A 13,924-nucleotide genomic window follows, 5' to 3' on the forward strand; every position below is an offset into this window, starting at 1 on the left:
ACCAAAAAAAAAAAGGGACGAGTAGGAAGGAGGAGGAAAGATGGACGGAATGTCAGCAGCGGCCAGGTGGGTAGCCATGGGGAGGAAGAGCAGTTAATGTGGGAACTGGGTGTGGGGTAGAGAGCTACCAGCCTTGCAGATGTGTGGGAGAGACCCAAGAACACAGCTGCAGCTGATGGTGATTGTGGTTGTGAATTGTCTCCAGGCTAAATGCTTAGGCCAGCGAGAAGCCTGAGAGCGGAGAAGACCAGTATTTAGGGAAGGCTCAAACTGAACGCAGAGGTCAGGCGTGGAAGAGAAGGCAAGCTATGAGCATCAGTATCTAGTTAGTCAGTTTGATGCTGGAGCTTCCCTGGCTGACGTGTGCTCATCTCCCTCCCCAGTTAAAGCCCATGTTTCTTGATAGCAGGATTGCCTCTTAAAGTGCTGAAGCATCCTGGGCTGGCGGGTACCCTACCTATGTTTCGGTTAACTGGTCAACCTTATTCCGCCTCTGTCTTTCATCTTGTCGGCATAAGTACAACCTCTCCACTTTCCATCTTTGTGGTCAGCTAATGAACCTATTAAGCAAAGGTACTTAGATCGTTCAACAGTAATACAGGCTGCGGCAGTTCACCTGATCATCCAGTAATCCTGATCCAGGGCAGGTCCTGCCCCTACTGTGGACGTAAAGCTCTCAGGAAGTGTCATGCTAGAGGATCTTACTGGCTGTATGGCATTGCATTAGAAGATGAAGACCTTACAGAGGATTTCTAGGAAAAAGCTAATAGTGCAGATAAAACCCAATGGGATCTGGGCGTTGGCTGGTCTCTTATATACGAGTATCATGAAAGCAGTGCCCACTGTCTGTTACAATTGTATTATTATTATTATTATTATTATTATTATTATTATTATTTTATTATTATTATTATTATTTTATTGGATACTCTCTGTATTAGTATTTCAGATGTTACCCTCTTTCCTCCTATTCCCATTCCCCTCCACTTGTTTCCATGAAGATTCTCCCTCTTCCAACCACCCTCTCCACCTCAGCGCCTTGGCTTCCCCTACACTGGGAAAACGAGCCTTCACTGGACCAGAGGCCTCTCCTCCCTTTGATGCCAGACACTTCTATTCTCTGCTGCATATGCACCTGGAGCCATGGGTTCCTCCATGTGTGCTCAATGGCTGGTGTTTAGTCCCTGGTACAGTTGTGTTTATTTCTGTGAGTATGCTTTTGTGCCACAGAGTACATGTGGACGGTAAAGGACAACGTATACTTGCTTCTCTTTCTACCTTGTGGGCCTTGGGGATCTAACTTCTCTTGTCAGGCTTTGGCAAGCACTTTGCTTTCTTTCCACAGTGTGTCTACAGAGACAAAGGTAGAAGAGAGGAAATCATTCAGAAACTGAGAGTCCCTCATTCAGTATGAAATAGTTTCATTTGCCTATTGCTAGTGATAGAAAAATACATTTTTAAAAGATTTATTTATTTATTATATATAAGTACACTGTACCTGTCCTCACACACACCAGAAGAGGGCATCAGATCCCATTACAGATGGTTGTGAGCCACCATGTGGTTGCTGGGATTTGAACTCAGGGCCTCTGGAAGAGCAGTCAGTGCTCTTAACTGCTGAGCCATCTATCTCTCCAGCCCAGAAAAATACATTTTGTTTCTCCCCCAGCACGCTGTGAGTAGAACAGAGCCTTCTGTCATTAGAGTATTAAATGAAATGCACAGGGTTAAGGAAAATACCCTGGGCCGTGTAGGAGGCAATCTCTGAAAAAAAGAAAAAGTGTGCTGTTCTCCTCAGCTCTCCCCCAGCAGAGCTCTTACACATTTCAGAAAGAGAGAAGGAAGAAACCTCACTTCTTACTGTTTCACTGTCTAATGCGAGGTGAGAAAGCAGACTTTTCTTTAAGAAGAGTTATTTCTCTCTTTAATAGAGAAGAAAGAAATATCACATGGGACTGAAAGGGAAAAAATTGTGACCTAATATTCAGATAGCAAAATATTCCTTTTCTGAAACCTGGTGAGAGGAGCCCAAAAGGAATCCAATAGGGGGAGAAAGTTTACTCACCTGAACACAGGGCTAGCGTTGATCTTAAGCCACAAGTGCCAGGCCCTGTCTGCCAGCATAGCAGCACGCTCAAAGAACAGTAGGGTGCACAGCGCTGGGTGTTGGGGAAACAATCCTGGGGCCTCAGGAACCCCACAGCTTAGAAACTGAAGACCACCTGTGGAGAAGGCGTGTTTAGGCAGAGTGGGGAGCTCACCTGAAGGACTTCATGCCATAGCATTTGGTAGAATAAGCTTTCAGCTCTGGTTGGCTGGCAACAAGGGAAACCAGACACCAGGAGCCAGCTCTGTAGGTGAGACCCAGCAGTGTCACACTGAGGTCATTTTGTAGAGAATAATATTCACCACTCCAGACGACAGTCTACCCAGTGTGAGGCATTTTAAGACTGAATGAAATAACGGAGTACTCAGTCTGTCCCCACCAGACAGCTTCTAGCCCATCCTCAACACACAAAGGTAGAGAATTGAAGGCATCGCTCCATCAAACATACACCTGGAGGTGAAATTCCTGCGTTGCTCCTGTGCCCCTCAGCCCACTGAGCCGTCTCCTCGGCCATGGTTATCTAAGGGAAGATATTTGAGCAGTGGCTAAGTAAACAAGGGTAATAGTCTGTTTTGGGCAGACTAGAACCATGGTTTTAATAAAAAGAAGGGCTACTTTGTCCTGCTCTTGATTTGAAGATATTTTGGGTTGTCAGAGCATATAAAATATTGCTGACTACCATAGATGCTGCTGAGCCCCAGCCATACAGTACAGCTTAGGACAAAGAAGTATTCACTCCACAGCGTCTATTGCAAAACCGTATAGCCTCAGGCATAAGTTTCCCCCATCAAAGAGTATTTAAGGGGTTAGGGAGATGGCTCAGTGGTTAAGAACACTGACTGCGCTCCCAGAGGTCCTGAGTTCAAATCCCAGCAACCACATGGTGGCTCACAATCATCTGTAATGGGATCTGATGCCCTCTTCTGGTGTGTCTGAGGACAGCTACAGTGAACTCACATATAATAAATAAATAAATATTCATCTTTTTAAAAAGATCACTTAACATCGAGGCTGGTGATAATCGCCTATAATCGTAACTACTCCAGTGCCTGAGGTAGGAAGAGCAGAAGTTCAAGATCTGATTAGAGCGATATCAAGGCCAGTCCATACAATTTTGCAAGACTCAGAATAAGAAGCAAGAACAGGTGTGCAGGGGGCACAAACCCAGATTGGGGGGTGATGTGAAAAAGCACCTGTCTGTGGTGTGTGTACCTCAGAGGCAGATTCAAAAAACAGGAGTCTCACTCAGCTGATTCTGTGAGAGTGCAGGGCAGATCGCCGGCCACGGATTTAATCCCAGCACTCAGGAGGCAGAGGCAGGCAGATCTCTGAATTTATTCCTAGGGTTCAGGGTAGCCAGAGTGGCGTAATGACTTAAACAGCTCGACTTCACATCCCTCGTGTTGTGGTAAATATTGAAAAGAGACTGTGCAGGCCCCGGCTCAGCTCCTTCTGCCCCAGGGGTCCCTCCCACTAGTTCCAGCACCCTCAAGCCATAGGAACTTTCGCTAACTTATCTCAGCAGCTCCACGCTGGCCCTCAAAGCACACTCCCGACCTGGGCGGTCCGAGAGACGCTCAGACGTGGCACGATGCTTCCATTCACAATTCCCCTAGCGGGTTGCTAATTCCATGGCGGGCTTGGCGTGTCCCCCCACTGCACCCTCTCTTGAGCTCAATTAAGTTGCCACGTGAAAGAACACACCACACAATAATAACCTGATCCAATTGATGTAATTTGCCCGTCTAGACAGCACAAAATCCTGTACATTTCATCCCTTAAAAATATTTATTAACAACCTGTATCTATGTGCAGAGAAGAATCTTACTATCTACTATGTTGCTCCCAGCTGCTTCCCATCTTTCCGGCTCCTTCTCGAAAACTTTTCCCTGCCCATCCTCCCTCCTCATCCAATGACAGGCCTCACCTTATTTAGTATCTGCCTTTCTGCATAAAGACATCATCTTACACCCTCCCAGCAAGTAGTGCCAGTCTTTGTCACTGTGGTGTGTGATAGAACCTCATTGTGCCTTTATGGACACCTCCTTAGTGGCCATTGAAGCTGAGCGCTTTTCCATATGCCCTCTTTGGTAAAGGGCCTGTGTGAGTCTGTTGACCTGCTTCACTGGTTAGTAAAGGTTTTTATGTTGGATATATCTATTGCAGCTCTCTGAGTGCGGAAATACTCCTGAGTTACAGAGATCGGTGGTTAAATCACCATTTACACATGTAAAGGACTCATTAAGACATGTCCAACATGAGGGAAGGCGGACTCTCAGTGATTGCATGGAAGAAGGATGGGTGGGGAAGTTGTGCTGAGGAGGGGCTGGCAGTAAATGCTACGTCCACTCAGATGTATAGACTCACTGATGGTGCTTCTGAAGAAAAGCGTCAAGCATGGTGTGCAGGTAAATTCACAGTCCTCCTTGACTACAGATGGAGACTAATTGGTGCAGACAATTTAGTCTACACAAAACTGCCTCAGAGAACAGAATGCCAAAATAAAATAAAATGCAAAAGGTACTCGTATTTGAAATGAATTTATTATATTAGGCTTTTATTTTTCTCTTTCTCCTTTTCTTCTTCTTTCCTTTCTTTCTCACTTCCTGGCAGGGTCTAAACACATCCCTGGCTAGCCTGGGATTCACTATATAGGGCAGGCTGGAATTCAGAGACGTGTCTGCCTCTGCTTCCTGAATGCTAGGGCTAGAGGCACGGCCACTGCCTGCACGTTAGACCTCTTCTAATGCAGAAGGGGAAGTATGTTCACAGGAATACTGTCAAAAGCAAATGGTAACGGAGATGGAAGAAATTCTGGAGACTGTAATTCCTCCCTGTCTTAACTGTCCCAGTACAGTTAGCAATAACATAATAGATTGTCCAAGATAGAGGTGGCATGGTGGGACAACACAAAACTCTACGGCAAAAGTGGGAAATGCAGAAATTAGAACGGACACAACAAACCAAAAGTCAGAAAACCGAATATGTTATAAATAGGCTCAACTCCCCTAATGACTTCCAGGTTCGTAGTGTTAGCACCTAAAGACCGTTAACCTCAGCTTGCTGTGGGAAGCACCGTGGGTTGTTTGCTGATTCAGAGTACAGGTAGCATATCTCAGCCTTGCAGAGCGGTGTCTCCTCCCTGGCCCAGAGGCACAGCATCGCCTGCAGAGATCCAGCTGCAGCTCTTGCATGGTACCATAATCCTGGCTACGGTGTTGCATGATTCTGCAGGTGGCGCTTGGCAGGGCGGGCAAATCTGAGTGTCCGGTCAAAAGGATCAGAGCTAGCTCATCCCGTGGTTGTTACATCTGCAGTCTGGGTTACATGCCTCCACATACTTGTTTCCTGTGGACTGAAAGTTAGAGCTAAATACTTGTTTAGCCTATGGTGAAACTCCCCCACTCCCCCACCCCAGGGTTTCTAATTGTCCCCTGCTAGAGATGCCATGGTAACAGTCAGGTTAAGGTGGTGATCAGATACTGCTATTGTTGATACTTTGTCCCCTTGGGATTGCCAGATCCATCCTTGGTTGGATTCATCTTTCTTTGTGACAACAGAGCAGCGGTCTTGTGATTCTCTCGTTCTTTCTTGTGTTTAATTCCCGGCATTGTTTTTTTGTTGTTGTTTTTTTTCCAGAATGTTAGCAGGTTTAGAAAGCACTCTCTCTAGGTCACAGAATAACGTATACTGCTTGATGCCACTTACGTAAGATATCTCACATAGTCAAACTCGCAACTTCCCACTTCCCTACACCCCTTTGACAGTCATCATCCTGTTCAGTTGAAGTATCCCTAAAAGGAATGCGCTGAGCACAGTGTTGAAACAAGAAGTTACTGTGTATGCAGTCAAGAGCTACTGCTCTTCCAGGAGACATGCATGCAGCACCCATGGTGAATGTCACAACTGCCTATAACTCTGGCTCGAGGGTCCTTCCTTGCATACTTGCACTCATACACACACACACACATACACACACACACACACACACACACAACCATTTTTCAGAAACATCTGATTGTAGCAACACACAAGTAGACACTGTACGAAGAGGTTGTCTATTTAGCTCACTCTATGTATACACTGGTGGATGAGTCAACTTAAACAAAGTCTAAAAGCTTTCTTAACAAGCTCGATTTCAGTGACACAAAGCAGTTCCTCCTTATGGTGCAGACTTTGTACAAGGAAATGGCTTTTCTGTGGTTGTCAGGAAAGGTCCCTCTGCATTCCTGGGTCATTGTTTCATCAGGAGGGCGTTCTCTTCCAGTGTATACATTAATGTGTGCTTGCTACAGTTAACCTTCTTTTCCTTCAGCTTCTCCCAAGTTTGACTGGTTGGAAACTCCTCCCTGCCAGCTCCAATGCAATACCCCTTGGACGTGTCCCACCCATGCCCACCCCCAGGGTGTGCTATTTGTACTTGCTTGCTTTTTATATAAGATGTTGGAAGTACGTGTTGTACTTTTTTTTTGGCCATAGATCTTGAACTGAATGTCTCTGAGCCTCTTTGGCCCTTTGCAGTTAAGAGCATTTACTCTTTAAAGTCATATTTAAAGACATAAAGTCAGTCTTTAAAAAATAAAGAACTGGGAGTGTTCAAGGCTCCTAAAGGGTTGAGGCTTTTTTTGCTGTTTCTGTGAATAGATACTAAGTTCACAGTGAGTTCCGTATTTGGCTCTTGAATGCCCTTCAAGGGCCCATGTGTTGAAGGCTGAGTTCCTAACCTGTGGCACTCCTGGGAGAAAGTGGCACCACTAGGAGGAGGGCCCTAATGGAAGGAGGTTAGGTGATTGGTGTTATGCACTTGTGTGACAAAACGTTTCCTGGGGAGATGTAACACACTTGTCTTCAACCCAGATGGGGATCTTAAGAAAACCAAAGTACGGATACCACCAAAGTCTAACTTAATGAAGCAATAGTTTTGTTGGTAAAAGGCTATTTACAGAACAGAAATTATTCTGACATCTGCATCCAAGGCCCACCCCAACATAGTGACAGCTCATCAAAGCTGGGAAACCACACAGCCTGCAGGCAGCTCAACAAGTTAGAGAATGTCCTTTCTGAGTGACTCTTAATCCAAGCCTCTTCCAGGCAGCTTGGCTGGTTTCTGCTTCTTCCAGGCAGCTATTCTAGTCTCAGCGTCGTCTTTGTGGCACAACTCTGGCCTGGAGGGGCCTAGTGAGTCTGGTCAGTTTCAGGGACTTCCTGAAGCTATTTTGAGTTGCTTACCTTCCTACTTAGCATCCCTGAAGAATGCATCTCCTTCCTCCTCTCTGCTTTCCAGCTACCATAAGAACAGGCCTTCTATGCCTGTATTCCTGCTGTGATATTCTGTGCTACCAAAGGCCCAAACATCAGAGCCAAGTGACCACGGGCTAAGATCTTTTGACACCAAGAACTAGAGCAAACCATTTCTCATTGTAAGTTCATTATCTCTTGTGCCCATGGTGCCCATGGTGTTGAAAGGCCAAGCAACATACTAAACATTTGCAATTCAAATTTAGTATTGAATTTTTACAAAACTTTGATATTTATAGTTGTATCTCTTAATGCTAATAATGTTAACACCTAACTCAGAAACCTATAAAAGTGTCGCATATACTGATGACTATGTCAAACAAAAATTGGGCCAATGATGTGGCTCAGCATTTTGTGCGTGTCTGCCAACCCATGATTGACCCAGAATCCCTATTAAGGCAGAGAGAGAACAAATTCCATAAAGTTGCCCTTCCACCTACCACATGTGTTGACACATACGTATGCACACAAAATAAAAATTTAAAGCAAAAACCGTGAAGTGAGATATTTAAAGAACAGGAAATGGACACTGTTGGGGTTTGTGTGTGTACACACAAGCTTCATAATTAAGCATGTGCTGGGTCAGATTTCTTTTCATAGAATGTTTTCAAAGAATGTTCACCTCCATGTGAAAACATACTCAGGAAGGGGAAGCATACTTAAAAGAAATGGTGGTTTTAAAACACACCTGGGTTGTGTTGTCAGCCGCTTCAAGTGACTTTGGTTTTTCTTGGCGCTTGGGGTGTCGTCCCTGTGTTTCGGCTGCAAAGAAACCCGCTCAGCTGGTTTCCAAATTGGCTTGGTTTGGGACAAAATTGTTGGGGCTTAACTTTTCAGCTTCAATGTCTCCTTTCGAGTTCAAGTTTTCTGATTTGGGGCAAAAGTAGCCACCAAAGCTACCCTGGTGTTCAGTTGCCTTGCAAGACCCTGTTCATTTCCTTGGATTTTTCTCTACATAGCAGAAGCTGGAGCAAAGCCCAGAAGTTCTGGCATATTCTCACATTCTGTTTTCTCTGTACCACGACGCCGCTGTCTACTAGCACCTATGAAGAACGTTCAGACCACTAACTCCACCCCCCACATTTTCAAGGCTGTTCTCTCCCGGCCTCCCCCATGCACCCTGTCTGTCATCTTCTGTTTTTTTGTATGGTTCGAAATATGGTATATTTGGAGTAAGTCATTTTTTTACTGTCGTTGAAGCCATTCATAAAATGCTGCGACCTTGGCATCTGATAGCTCATCTAATCCTCAACTGTTCTGTAATGTATAACTACCATTTAATTGCTTTGAGGCTTATGAAGGTTGTGTAACCCCCTCCAAACCTCAGTTGTTGGCAGAGCCTGAACAATAGCAGCCTATTGAGTCCATGTTATGCACCAAACACTGGGCTGAGCCTTTTATTTCACACACAGAGGCATAGGGATTAGAGAGGTTAGGAATATAACCACCACCATTGCCCAGGCTCCTGTCCACAAGATCCATGTTTGTTCTGTGTACCAGTAACGGTTACATAATAAAATGGATCCTCCTCTTGGGAACCTGGTGTGTACAGGATGCTTTGGGAAATCCCAGTAAGGCCTGACAAGACACATAGCCAGCTGAGGTGATGCTTGGTGAGAAAAGTTCTTGCTGGGTAAGCAGAAGGGTCCACACCGGGGTCTCCAGGACTCCCATGAAAATAGCCCCAATACTAAGGTGAAGGAGACAAGTGACCCGGGAGCTCATTGGCCAGCTGGTCTAGACAAAATGGCGAGCTCCAAGCTCAGTGAGGTTTTTGTCTCAAAAGATGGAGGGCTGGGAGGTGGTGGTACATGCCTTTAATCCTAGCACTTTAGGGAGGCAGAAGCAGGCAGATCTGAGTTTGAGGCCAGCCTGGTCTGTAGTTCCAGGGCAGCCAAAGCTACACAGAGAAACCCTGTATAGAAAAACCAAGGGAAATAAAAAGGTTGGGGGATGGCTAAAGTACTCCCATGCACAAGGACTGGAATTTGGAGCCCCAGAACCCACACCAATGCCAGGTGGGCATGGCAGTCTACCCGTAATTCTAATGCTCCGAAGGGTGACAAGGGACCCTGGAGCAAGGCTAGATTGGCCAAGTCTGGTTTCAAATTCAAGATTTTGTCTCAAGGAATAAGGTAGAGGTAGATCAAGAAAGATGCTGTTGTCTACCTCAGGCCCTTGCACAAACATGCATCTGCACATGTGTGAGCATACACACAAGACACCAGCACTGATACTGGGTGTCCACATATGAGCATGCAGGTGAGTGTACTCCCATGTATGCACATAGCACATATAAAAGAGAAAGAAAGGAAGGTACTGCTGTTCATGAGAAGACACCTAAGGACTCGAGCGCCTGTGCAGGTGTTTGACTGCGGTGGTGGTGTAAGGTTGAGTAGCAGTTGTGCTGAGATGGTGTGGAGGTGACATGGAGGGACAGCGTGTTGAAATTATCTTCTGTGTAGAGCCCTCAGCCGGAAAGGACCATGGGCAGCCTTCTGTTTGGGGAATGTGACTGGTGCTGTGGAAAGGATGCCGTAGGATATGGGAGGCATGGTTTGAGGACAGGTTCTCCTGACTGAGGCCAGAGAGCAAGTGGTCAGGAGCATCTGCTAAGCTGTACACAAACATCGCTAATGGCTCTTTAAAACAGGGATGGGGATAAGACCGAACATGGTTTAAGCTTGCTATAACTAACATGTTACTAGCATAGGTAATGACCCATGGATAACTTTATGTTTACATATGTACAGATGTGTATGTTATGTACAACATTGGAAATATGCCCCCCAAATGCCTGGATTTCTGTACATAAATCTAATTCCAGATGCCTAACATTCCATTATGGGACTCAGTAATGTCCGGTCCTTCCCGGTGGACTGTAGGCTACCTCTGGTAATTTCCCATCATGAACAGTACCATGAACATTTGCGTTCCACTCCCATCTACTTTCTCACCCTAACCTCTGACCTTCCCTTGAGACAACTCTGTAGCCCAGGATGGCCTAGAACTTGCTACGTAGCCCAAGCTGGCCTCAAACTCACAAAACACACTTCTCATCCTCTTGAGTGCTGAGATCACCAATGCACGCAGTCACATGTGGCTTGTGCTCACATGCAAATACAACCAGAGTCCCAAACATAAATTCTTTAAATTTCTAAAATTGCTGGGTAAGAACAATGTTCACATGTTGTTTTCCGTGTGCTGCATTGTTCTGGGCCCTGCTTGTTTCCCCGTGCTTTCTCCAGCAGACCCGTCTTAGCAAAGGCTCTGACAAAGTGCCGCCCATGGGAAGGGAGAGGAACGGCCTTAGACAAGTTCAAATCACTTGTAACTCTCGGAGAACCGTTCCCTCCCCTTCTTTTTCTCGTTGGTCATTGCCCCGTTGAGCTGCGGTGGGGCTTGATAATTGTGTCCGAGCTATTCCTCCCTATGTGATGTTTGTCTTCACCTTGACTCTTGATTGTGGTTTCCGTAAGGTTCCCTTTGGTTAAATTTATCAGGGTCGACTGGATTTTATGTGAATTTTTCGCATGTGCACACACCACACACACACACACACACACACTGTCCTCCCTCAGTTGCATTTATAGACATAAGTTGACATGCCCAATGTTTTCATGGTTGCTGGGGATCTGAGCTCATGGCTCATGTTTGCACAGCAAGCACTTTACCCACTGAGCCATCTTCCCAGATCCTGTGTCTCTCATAAGCATTGTGCAGATTGAGGGGAGGAGGGAGGGAGAACAAGAGAATTGAGAACACAACATACAACCATGAAGATGCCGCACGGGTTATAGGCAGCAGTTCTACTCAGTATGGGTGGATGTTAGCAACTGATTGCTGGCCCTCTATATAAGAGATCTTACCGGCTGAGCGAGCCATCTCTCCAATCTCTCCAGTCCCCAGGCTCACGTCAGTGGCCTAATTACTTCTTGGGAACCCCACCTCTTGGTGCCATCACACTGGGGTTTAGACTTCAGCTTATACTGTTGGGCACAGTCTTTCTAACCTTGCATGTTGCCCTCCTCCCTGTTTTAACTATTGCTAATATTATGAGAAACCTTTCATACATGTTTTGATGTGTGTGACCAGAAATTTCTTATGGAATCAGGTAACAAATGATGGCTTGCCCCGTGTGTGTGTGTGTGTGTGTGTGTGTGTGTGTGTGTGTATTTGGAGGTCAGAGGGCAGTTTGTAGGAGCTTATTCCTTCCTCTTTCTACTGAATGGACTTCAAAGATTAAACTCAGATCCCTAGGTTTGGTGACAAGTGCTTTTACCCATTCAGCTGTCTCGCTGGCTCCAGGCTTTCCTTGTTTAGAAGACAACAACAAACTATTTTTTTCCTTTGGTAATTAATCATTCATAATTATTCCTGTGCATTTTAACATGCTCTCATGTTAATTGGCTTGTATAATTACATGCATTTAAAACTGAAAGATCAATGTAGGCACACTGCTCGCTGGACTCCTAAACCCTCCTCAGTGGGCTTCCATCAGTTTGCTTCTCACTCACCGCACAGCCAGCTCGGGTCTCCTTCCAAGGTTTCCACAGCCCTGCCGAGCTAGCTAGCCACTGTTCTTCCTTTGTTACAGATTTGCATGAATGTAATCACACACTGGGGGGCCCTTCTTCAGGCCTCATGAATATCAGTGCTTTGTTTCAACGTTTTTTAATGTTTGTTACATTTTATGGTGAGAGGAATGTGTGGTGGCAGGGGCCAGAACTTGCAGGAGTTGATTCTTTCCCTTATGTGGGTCTCGGGGATGAACTCCAGCCTCTAGGCTTGCAAGGCCATGGAACTAGATCACCCATCTGCCCTGATCTTTTCTAGCCACTAAAATAAATTTAACACAAGGTTGCCATTTCCTGTGAGCTGCATATTCTGCCACCACCACTGTCTGTTCCCAATACTTTGTTACCTTAAACAAACCCCTGCGCCTGTGGTCCACTTTTTGTACAGTATGCTTAAGGTCTTGCATCGGCTCACAACAAAGGATTTACTCCTTTCAGCCAAATGATGCATCACGTTTAACTTACCTTTGTCTGATGGCTAGTCGTGTTTGGAGGGGCTGCTACTGTGAACCGTATTTGGGTATTTCTGGGGTAACCTGCTGACTCTTTAGCTTTATTGGTTGACAGTGAGCTAAATTCCACGTGGTTAGACCACAGTCTTCACAGCACTTGATTTTATCAAATTCCTGAGTGTTCACATTTGGTGGATATGCTTTATTGTGAATTTAATTTTATTGTGCATTTCCTGATAGGGACAGAACACAGTTTTTACATGTTTGTAAGCTGTTTGTAACATACTTATAACGTCTACTGGTGGTTTGCCTTTCTGAATTAGTGTTGCCTACATAATGCTTGCTCTTGGTATTTCTGCAGAGCAAATAGTGGAGAAAGACGAAGGCCCGTATTACACTCACCTGGGATCTGGCCCCACGGTAGCCTCTATCCGGGAACTCATGGAGGAGCGGTGAGTGATGCTGACATCTAGGGACCATGGGGTGTGTGGGTGGAATGTGAGTGCTCAGCACCTGCCCAGAGGGGTGTGTGCTAGTCGGCACATCTGGATGGTGGCAGGTTCAGAGTGGGTATCTTCCTTCCTGTCCTGGGTTTCATTCCGCCTGTAGGTCTGCCTTCTGTCTGCCCCCACCCCTTCTCTCATTCCAGAAAAGGCTTTCTTTCTCGAAGAAATCCTGCTGTGTGGTGTTATGTCTGATTTTTTTACAGTGTTGCTCAACGTGCTCCCTTGTTTTCTTACCCCTACCCAAATTACTTTGTAAGTGGGGTCTGTCCTGTTTTCCCATATAAGGTGATGTTGCACATTTATCTAAGAAGTCCTGAAAGACTCTGGGTATTGGGAATCGGGGAACACGCTGCTACAAAAGTGGTTCGCTCATTTTTAGGTCACTTTGGAGGAAAAGACAGTTGAGTTATGGCTCTTTTTGGTGGGGGTTGGGGGCAGAGTGTTGAAGGTATCAAGAGCTTACCAATTCAGTACTGAATGAAAGATGGGGGTTGTTTGTGTTTTATTTTTCAAGACAGGGTTTCTCTGTGTAGCTCTGGCTGTCCTAGAACTTGCTCTGTAGCCTAGGCTGACCTCGAACTCAGAGATCTGCCTGCCTCTTCTTTCCTGTGGGGTTATTTAACAGCTTTCTTTCTTTCTTTCTTTCTTTCTTTCTTTTCTTTTCTTTCTTTCTTTCTTTCTTTCTTTCTTTCTTTCTTTCTTTCTTTCTTTCTCCCTTCCTTCCTCCCTTCCCCTTCTGTCTAAATCTGTTCACATAAAGACTTTTTATGGTGGTCTTGTTGTTTGTTTTTAAGACAGGATTTCTCACGTCTCCCTGGGTACCCTGGAAATAACTACGTAGACCAGGCTGTCTTCAAACGCAGTGATCTGTGTCTGCTTTCTGAGTGCTAATGTGAAAGGTGTGTGCCACCATACCTGCTCACATAGAGCCTTTAAGGCCACAGCAGATAGTAGTCTCGAGTTCCTGTCTGTGGAGTGTGTAGC

At 45.5% G+C, this 13,924-nt stretch overlaps 1 protein-coding gene across 1 annotated transcript in view; it reads left to right on the forward strand.

Moving 5' to 3' along the window:
- The window catches only part of TET3 (tet methylcytosine dioxygenase 3), a gene marked incomplete at both ends in the record, with an annotated part of 83,674 nt that overhangs the window by 53,178 nt on the left and 16,572 nt on the right, over window positions 1–13,924 (forward strand). The window contains one exon of the mRNA XM_080932263.1: window positions 12,796–12,886. Coding sequence (XP_080788389.1) covers window positions 12,796–12,886 — 91 coding nt within the window. The remainder of the gene's footprint in view (window positions 1–12,795; window positions 12,887–13,924) is intronic.

The sequence above is a fragment of the Micromys minutus genome, assembly GCF_963924665.1.
Source record: "Micromys minutus genome assembly, chromosome: 18".
NCBI classification, from domain to species: Eukaryota; Metazoa; Chordata; class Mammalia; order Rodentia; family Muridae; genus Micromys; species Micromys minutus.